At 29.3% G+C, this 10,518-nt stretch overlaps 1 protein-coding gene across 1 annotated transcript; it reads right to left on the bottom strand.

Annotated features, from left to right (window-relative positions):
- Positions 1-9,425: 9,425 nt before the first annotated feature.
- LOC108690257 lies at positions 9,426-10,290 on the bottom strand. Its single transcript, XM_018197450.1, has 3 exons — positions 10,202-10,290; positions 10,044-10,125; positions 9,426-9,680 (listed from the first exon to the last, which is right to left on the bottom strand). Exons 1-3 carry the CDS (start codon positions 10,288-10,290, stop codon positions 9,426-9,428), a joined length of 426 nt encoding a protein of 141 aa, XP_018052939.1.
- Positions 10,291-10,518: the final 228 nt, after the last annotated feature.

Genomic DNA, 10,518 nt, shown 5'->3' with positions numbered 1-10,518 from the left:
TTATAAACAATTAATCTACATTTATCAATTAAAAACTCTCTTTAAATATTAATTATATTGATATATTATAGATAATATCTATGTTCAGTTCACAGAATATTGTTCGAATAAATCGCGCAATCATCCAATTCTAAATAAAGTACTTAAATATATTGACTCGAAAAACGAACACTCATTTTTAAATAAATAATCATGATACAATAACCACGATTTGTGATAATTATACGTATTTAAAAAAACTTAGTTAATATTTAAAAAAACTTTTCAATTTCTAAATATAAATTTTTATTGTTTATATTGAGAGTACAAATTAGTTCGGTCCGTTTCCCTAAAGATTGCTCCAGCTGTTGTGAATGGTTCATAATGACAGCTGATTTTGGCGGTTTCAGAGAGATTAAATATCTGCTAATAATATTCAGTTTATATCGCTTTGAGTTTCATACAAAAACCTTGATTTTTACTGTGTTTGAAATGTCGAATTTTGTAATCAAGCAGCACTTGCGGGAGGTTTTAATTTTCTGCTTTAATTGGAAGAAAAGTGCGGCTGAAGCCCATCGAATATTTGTCGAAGTTTGACACTGCTCCAACTGATAAATCATGTAAGGAATGGTTTCGATGTTTCAAGGATTTCAGCGTTGAAGATGAGCCTTGTTCTGGACCAAGCCAAAAAAATTCGAAGACAAATAATTAGAGGCATTACTCGAAGAAGATCAAAGTCAAACGCAAGAGGAGCTTGTAGAATTATTAGGGGTAACTCAACAAGCCGTTTCTACGTACGATTGAGAGCCATGGGAATGATTCAAAAACAAGGAAATTGGGTGCCTTATGAACTTAAACCGAGAGACGGGCGATTGAAAGGCGATTTTTCATTTGCGAACAGCTGATTCAAAGACAACAGAGAAAAGGTTTTCTGCATCGGATTGTGACTAGAGATGAGAAATAGATATTCTACGACAACCCCCCCAAGAAGAAAAAATACTACGCTAAGCCCGGTCAATCGTTGCCATCGACCTCAACATCAACACCACGGCCGAACATTCATGGTTCAAAGATCATGCTCTATATCTGGTAGAACCAAAAATTGTTTGTTATAAGCTGCTGAAACCTGGCGATTCCATTATGAGCGATCGACTACAATTGATTCGTTTGAGTCATGTATTGCGAGAATACGAGCAAAGACATGATAAAGTTATTCTTCTTCATGACAACGCTCGGTCTCAGTCATATCGCTAAAGTCGTAAAAAAATATTTGGAAACATTCAAATGAGATGTTTTACCGCACCCGCCGGGTTTCTCCGGACATTGCTCCTTCTGATTACTGGTTGCTCCGAAAGATGCAGCACGATTTGACAAATCACCGGTTCACTTCTTTCGCAGAAATCAAAAATTGGCTCCAAAATTGGATCGCCTCCAAAGACGAGTCATTTTTTCGAGATAGAATTCGAAAATTGCCTGAGAGATAGGAAAAAGTAGGCAGCGATGGACAATACTTTAATTGATCTGTTCATTCATGTTGTTTTGAAATAAATGCACAAAAAACGGACCGAACTAATTTGTACTCCCAATAATTATATTTTACACACACACACACACACACACACACACACACACACACACACACACACACACACACATATATATACCTTTGTTCTAAATTTTTCTTTACTTTTATCGAAAAGTGTTTTCAAATTAACTATTTAATAACTATTAGATAGATGTAAAAGTTAAAGTCATTAGATACACAGAATTCTAGGATGGAGAGTAGCGCAAGCCCACGCAGCCACTAGCCGTACGCATATCATTACTTTGATTGGATCTGACAAGATGTCTTATTAGAAAATTGTTTGTTTGACTGTTTTTTTCGTATACAGTATTAAGTAATTTAATGCTCTATCAAATTTCAGATTTAACAAAATAATTACGTTGTGCTTTTTTTTCATCTTTAAGATAGCGCTGACGCGACATAAATCGATGCTGAGCTGTTTGATTATATTTTACGATACGATTATATTTCTCCATTTTGTTGCAAAAATTATTTTCATAAATTGTACATAAATTTTCAACTTTCATAAAATACTTTTATTACATCACTTTTTTTGACGTCTGTGAAAGAGTGTCAAAGATGTTCTAACATGACCTGCTGACTTTTATTCTAAATTCAATCAATTTTAAAAAATTAATTTTTGTAAAATAATCACAATTTTTTCCTGGACACTTGATGTATTTTCAAATACTATATTCTTAAAAATAATTTTTTATAAAAAATATTTTACCTTTTTTCCGAATTATTACATGAAAAATTACTGTTTTGGTTGTATTAAAGTATGCTCTATCCTACACTGCACAGCTATATATATTAGACTGACAAGGAAAAAAAATTTTTTTTAATCGATTTCTCAGTTCAAAAACTTTTACTTCATATCAAAGAACACCTCTAAACTTTATCAAAAAAATATTATGATTAGAGGTCGCTTAGAGTAAACGATTTTTTAATATAAAATCAAAGTTTCGATTTTCCTTAATATATTTGATTTGTTACAAGAATGGCTTAATCCGGATTTTAATGTGATACTGTATGTTTTTTTGGTTACTGAACATGATGCAACAATTCATTTAGTTCTACGATATATACGCTTTAAAAAAATACAACTTGCTTTTAATTTGAAAAAAATAACCAAATTTCGATTTCAAAGTCGATTTTAACAAGGTTCTAAGTGTTCAAATGGATTATTACTCCCCTTAAATTATAGGTTCCCCTTAGAATAAGATCTAGTTGGAATTTTCCCGAGACCTCCTGTAAGATCTTTAAAAATTACATTTAACTAGATTATAAAACATTTTTATGGATAGAAAAAAATTAATTTTTTCACATTAATAGGATTATATTTCTTAAATCATATGTCATAGAACTAAATGAATTATCGCATCATGTTCAGCGACCAAAAAAACATACAGTACCACATCACATAAAATCTGGATTAAGCCATTTTTGTATCAAATCAAATATTTAAGGAAAATCGAAACTTTGATTTCAAAAATCGTTCATTAACAACCTCTAAATTTTAATTTTTTTTTTATAAAAATTTAGGGATATTCTTTTGACATAAAATGAAAGCCTGAGCTGAGAGACCGATTAAAAAAAAAATTTTATTTTCCTTGTCAATCTAATATACATATGGAATTATATATAATTGCATATATGACAATTTCTATATACTTTGTCAACAGAATGATAATTATATAAAATGTTTTCATTTCCTAGTCATGTGCTTAATTACAATTTAAAAAGAACGAACATCTATATACAAAAAGAAATAAATTTTATGTCAATTACATACAGGGTGTATTATTTTAATTGACACATTCAAATATCTCTTGAACAGTACATTTTAAAGAAAAATGTTTCAGACAAAAATTATATAGTAGCATCATAAGATGATGCTACTGATTTGACCTGGTAAAGTTATTTGAAGGTCACATAAAAGTCATCATCAATTTCTTAAATAAAATCCCATATATTTCATTGCATATTCTTGTAGCTTACCTCGAGAACTTTCCAAAATTATAATTAAATTTATTTTCATTAAATACTTTTTAAGTTATAAGGCTTGCAATTTATAGCACTACTGACATTAAGCATTATCCAAGGTGTTCGATCGATGGTTAAAATCTTTTGAATATGTGTCAGGATCATGATCTGGATAATATTTATCAAAATCAAGGCCATTGAAGGTTGTTCCTCCGAGTTCCTCTTATTTTCATTTTTGCACTAAAAATTGTATTTCTACGTAAAAATGAAAATGAAGAGGAATAACCTCCAATGGCCTTGATCTTGACAAATGTTATTCAAATCATGATCCTGAACACATTCAAAAGATTTTAGCCGTGCGGTGCTGTAAATTGCAACCCTTAATTTAAAAAGTACTTAATGAAAATAAACTTAATTATAATGTTTTGGAAAGCTCTCGAAGTAAGTTACAAGAATATGCAATATATGCAAGAATATGAAATATATGGGATTCCATTTAAGAAATTGATGATGATCTTTACATGAAAACAATTTTCCAAGGTCAAATCAATAGCATCTTATGTCCTCCTTCAAATTATAATTTTTGCTTGAAACATTTTTCTTTAAAATTCACTTTAAAATTCGAGAGTTCTATTATAGTGCGTCAATTAAAATGATACACTCTGTACATATAGGATGAATCAGAATCGTTGAACCAACTTTTTATTCTATAAGAAAATTATCGATTTCAATTGAATTATAACGTCAATTATGCAGTCAATTATTTTCTCATAAGGTAAAGAGCTAGTTCAACAACTCTGATTCACCCTGTATTATATATATATATTTTTTTTTTTATGTAAAATATCACAACTGTATATGTCTAATTTAAGTTAAATAAACTTTTTTTCAATTATTCGAAAGAATATGTTAATTAGAATATTTATGTAAAAAACAGAGTGTTATATGATGTCTATAATCATTATATATCATCATCATATATTAGCATATATCTATTTTATAAGTTCATATATGTATAGTATAATAAAATAATACTAGTTCGTTATATTTTATTATATAATTATAATGTATATTCTCGACTCTGATTTTGTCAGATATTCAAACTATTAATATCAAATTATTAATGAGTATCAACATTTATATTCTGTAGCTTCTATAATAAGATTAATCGGCGTGCAAATGATCTCTGACACATGACCATATTTTAAGTTCATAAATATGAAATAATATAAAAATCGTTAATGAATCTTGTTTAAAGCAATTAATAACGATATTTATGATTAATTTTTTATTGCTAAATATTGTATCATTATATCATACTGTTTTATCTTAAATAGTTTTATAAAAAAATTATATGTATAAGCCGAACATGTTTCTTGTTCTCTAAATGTATTAAATAACTATATATTATGAAGTTATTAATTTATTTAAATGACAAATTGTAAAAATAAAGATATAAAAAAATATGTACGTGTGTATCATTTTTATTCAAACAATTATTATTCTCTGAAAAATTCAAATCTATTACAAGAAAATTCAATGTAGCTTATAAATCAATGAATTGTATGAACAATTTCATTAAAGGCAAAAACAAAATCAAAAAAGAAGAACACTTTAATATTGTTTATAAAATTATTTGTCATGATTACTCTTATGTAGGACAGACAAAAAGAAAATTAAGGATGCGTTTAAAAGAACACATAAATGATTTCAAAAAACCTATTAATTCTTTGTCTGTTATCTCTTGTCACAAACTTGATCCTGATACAATTGATTGAAAAAATGTTAGTATTCTCGATTGAAAGAACAATCTTAAAAGGATGGTCTCCGAAATGATCCATATTAAACGACAAGATATTTGCTTAAACAAAGTGACGCAGAACGCTTTCCTGAAATCTACTTACCAATCATCGGAAAAATTCCCTCTACTCACACATAGAACTATCCTCTCCATTAATATTCTTTTCCTTCACCCTATATAAATAAATGTTCGCAAGCTATAATCTTCCAAAAATTTGTCAGCAGTAATTCTTACCATTTGTTCAGATTTTTCTCGATTTTTTTTTTTTTAATTGGAGTACTCAGAGTTACATCTGCGAGGACTTGTGTTAAAAAATACGTAATAAGCGAGCTTTAATGTGAATTTATATTTGACCTTCATAATTAATCATTGTAGTGTCTAAAATATTTTAATTATTAAAAAGTGTTTTTCTTTTCCTTAATTTTTAAATTTTAAAATAAATAGAATCTGGAAATTCCGTATTCTCACACGAAGTCATTCTTTGCTTCCATAAAAAAGGAATCACAAACGGAACATAGTAGTCGCCAGATGTGTTATTATAAAAAAATTTTTTTCTTTTTTTCCTTTTTTAATATAATATATAATATATATAATATATATTTTTGTTGATAAATTTCATTCTATGGACTTTATCTTATTCAATTAACGCGTACCACAAGCAATTGAAAAGGAAAAGAATTTGTTACTATTGACTTGTCTTATTGACTTATGATAATTTTTTCAATATTATGCACTTCTTTTTTTGTCATCTTGATACTATATTAACACTTCTTTGATTAGCAATTTTGCGTTCTTAATTAATAAACTTGTTTGTAATTCTTTATTGTCATCTGTATGTACTAATGATGGTCAAATCTTGACCGAAACGTCTATGTTTTCTTATATAATAATAATAAATATATTATATGAAAAATTTTTTACCGAGCTCTAACTTCTAACAACGAAAATGTAAAGTGCAAGCACTAAGAACATATCTCCACCACTTTTTTTGATAGTATATGACCATCATAGAAACTTATAGTAATGGAAAAGGAATAACTTATCCAACCAATGAGTGGAAAGTGTGAGTAAGTCTCGTGTCTCGAATCTCGTGAGACCATTCAAGCGGATCGGATGTGTTTCCTCTCATCTCAGGTATCATGTCATCTCGATTATATTTTTAAAAAACGCTGCCGGCTTTGATGTGCCATTGCATTACATTACTCACAGTCTCTTCATTCATCTTGATGCGGCCTTGCGGCGTGGAAGTGTCATAATCGCAGGCGTCCAATGTTTGAAGGGGCATCTCGCCATTTTCATTTTATTTACATTATTTTTTTATTCTTCCGATTCGAGTCGCATTGCATTCCAATTTATGATTTGTTCAACTCCAAAGACCACTAATTCATGGTCAATTAAATTTTTACAAAACTTTTTTCCTCTTTTCGTACGTACCAATTTTAGTTTCAAACGTTTCACTTTCAAACGATATCAGACTTAATGATTATGTAAGAAAATTATGAGAAAATGAGATCAGATGTAAGGAAGTTAAGAGAAAGTGAGATTATAAGGCGAATTTTTGTTCCTTTTAAATTTACGAAAATTTAACAAATGTTCACGGGTGTATTATATATATTATACATATGTATACATATACATACGTATTTTGATAGAAAATCATATTGTGCTCATTATTTGTTCCTTATACATAATCGAGAATAACAATGAATGTAACTAAAAAACAAAAGGACATGCTGTTGGACATAAAAAATTTGGATATTGCGTAGGGAAGAGTGTCGCGAAATTCTCAGAGCCATATGGAACTGGTAAAAATATGTTATTTCATTACTCTTGTTCTTGATTGTATGTAGTAAAAATATATTTAAAACTCGTAGAAAAATGTATGGGAGAATATAGCATAAACCTTAAATTGTTTCGGATTGGACCGAAAAAATCTTCATCTGAATGGAAAGAGGTTATTTTTTAACTTGTTTTATAAATCTCTATTTTTTATAATTCTCATTTTTAAATTTTCATATGATTTTTATGCACTTCATATTTTTATCTTTTACTCATATATTTAATTTAACATTACGCAAACGTTTTCTTAATATGCGAAGTTTTCGCTGTCAACTGCATGCTCTTCCTCTTCGTTCGCATTATTTACGGCAAGAAGCCACGCAATATCCATTACAGATAGATATTCAAATATTCGATATTTGTCGAAAGCGAGAGAATTCTAGTGCAGTCTAATGCAAGAACAGAAAACAGATCAAAAGATCGAAAAACAAGTTAATTTATATCAATTTATTAAAAAATAATTAGAATTTCACATTTTAGGCATTTCGTTACTTGCGAAAAATTTCTCGTGAACTATTTCATAACAGCCAAAAAAGTTAGTTAATCGCCAAAAGTTAATTAATTTTTAATTATCTATTTCCATCAGGAGCATCGCAAAAAAAGTGGATATTGTTATGTAGTTAACATCCACTTCTTCAAAGGGCGGTAGTGCGCGGCAGCATTTTGCGATTGCAGGTTTTGGGCCAGCATGTCCTCTCACAGATTTCTCTCTGCTAATACAGTCCCTGGATTGACTTACATCATTCCGGAAGGCCGGAATTCATAGTTCGTTCTTAATCTCAAACAATATCTTAAAATGCCAATATGGCTTTTTGATTGATTCATGCGGTTCATGCACTAGCTTAAGACCATTTCGAATCTTGCGTAACGTCTATGGATTCCGCTCTTAAGATTATACTTAAGGCAATCTTAGATGTAAAAGAGCGTTTATATTGGCCGTAATCATGCTGTATGCTGTAATCTGTAAGAATTGACTAATCACAGTCAAGTATTCCCCTCTCATTCGGCGATAAGAAGGGAATACTCGAAGATGATTAGCATATGGCATACGGCTAGTGACAATATAAATGCTCCCTAAGAATCGACTATATCGAATATCGTCCTACTTTGCATGAAATTGGTACTGAATCTTTCCTTGTTTGATGTTCGACTGCGATCAAAGTTTCACTACAAATGTTAGAAGCGTTTTGGTTGACCAATTAGAAAAAAAAATTTTACAAATTGACCAATCGAAAAGTGCTTCAAAACATTTGTAGCATCGCGTTGACTGTATCTTTTATAATGCATCTTAGGTATTCTGCGACTTTTGTAGATCGGGCTTAAATGAATACTACTATAACAAATAATTCAAATAAAATTAAAAAATTAAAAAGATCTAATTAAAAAGATCTAATTATGTAATTGCAAAAGATGTCTAGCTTCTATCAAATTTCTTTTCTTTTTATTGAGTATTAAATAATACACTATATATTTTGTGAAATAATTATTACAAGAGAGACGCAAAAAGTACAATTAATATAAACTTAATATATCTCTAAGTTTAAGAAATTTTTTTACAAAAATGTGAAGACAATGGAATAAAAAACAAAATCTTAAGAATTAAGTAATTAAACAATGGGTGCATTTAGAACGAGAAAATGAGTCATTAATCATTCAATGAGTTCTTAGATTTAATTGGTCTACATTTTAAGATCTAAAAGAATATGCCAATCAAGTGAAACTCATTGAATGCTTAATAGATGCACGACCAGAATAGATGCGATCCAGAAGCACGACTGTTCATTGAGTGCTCAGTTAGCTCTTGTACCTGTTTGGTCTATATTTAGACCAAACTTATTCTAACAGAATATACTATCAGATGCAAGAGCTCACTGAACGCTCAGTACTGAATGTATCTATTGGTCGATATTCATAGTCGGATCTTATATTTAAGACCGTAATAAGTAATGTCTTAAGATGCAGTTCTCTGATTGGTTCATGATATTTCAAGATTGTACTTAAGATAGTCTTAAATATAAGATCCGATTATGAACAATTATTATCGTTCTGAATTCATCTAAATATACCCAATAAAACATACAAAAGGCTTTTCTTTTTAGCTAAACTTTTGCATCAGTTCATTTTTCTTCCTTTTCTCTTTAGAAGAAAAGAAAAAAAAGAAGAAAGATGCAAAAATTCAGTCAAAAAGAATATGCCTGTTATAAGCAAGTAGATATATACGTTAATAGAATACATTACATGGAAGAGATGATTTTTCTAATTGTAAGGTGTACAATATATATCGCAAGATGGTATTATATATGGCGATGGTACACAAAATTGATATGGATTTGATACGCAATTGGACATTCCAGAAGCACAAAGAGTTTCATTCTTATTGTCACACATAATTTCTCTTTGACAAGCTTCGTCACAAGCTAATCTACAATATGCAGCTAGAGCTGTCTCTCTAGCTTGATCCGCATAGTAAAATTTCCTAAGGGCAGTGTCCACGTCACCTAAATCTGTCAACTTCATCAATGCAGTGCAACCGGGTTCACAAATTGGGTATAATTTTGTCATGCACTCTGGTCTACCCATGCAATCCCACATCATGCATCTATCTTGTAAACCATTCCTTTTTATGCATTCGCATCTATACATTATACTTGCTCGAAAATCAAATAATTTACATGATTTTACAGATTCCTGCAATATTTTTTTAACATTCAATGTATCATATATTTCATGAGTAGTTTAATATGTAATTTTATAAACAATTAAAAATATTTTAAAGGTTAAGCTTTTATTAATATAAGTCATGAAAACTGTATAAAGTTCTTCAAAAAGAAATAATAAAAAACATTGCTTTAATGAAAATTAACTCTTACTCACACAGTAAGGTGGAGTACATAAAGATAATTTTGTAGGACAGTATACTATTGGACGACATGACTCATCCCATTCACATGGTTTCCTACAATATACAATATACAATATACAAATAAATCACACTTTCTTATTTTTAATTATGCAGACAAATACAATCTTACTTCCTATCCATTGAACTGATTAAACATTTTAATTGCGCTAGTAAATCGCGTCTTCTATCACAATTTGGGTTTTTACCATCGCAAGGCATTTTCTTTTGTAAATTCCTTATAAGGCTCAATATTGGCAATTTTTCTTCTAATTAGGTTTTTTTCGTTTTTTTCTTTTTTCTACATTTGTATTTTCAACTTACATGATATTGGTATACATCAAATTTAAAAATTGTATAAATTTAGGAGTATTAGTTAAACGACTTCTTGAGTAACATATTTGTTAATTTATTATGAATATCGAGTTTCCTAGCAACTACGTTTAATCC

This window comes from Atta colombica, unplaced genomic scaffold (assembly GCF_001594045.1).
Source record: "Atta colombica isolate Treedump-2 unplaced genomic scaffold, Acol1.0 scaffold300, whole genome shotgun sequence".
Classification (NCBI taxonomy): domain Eukaryota; kingdom Metazoa; phylum Arthropoda; class Insecta; order Hymenoptera; family Formicidae; genus Atta; species Atta colombica.
This window is presented reverse-complemented; position numbering and strand designations above follow the sequence as displayed.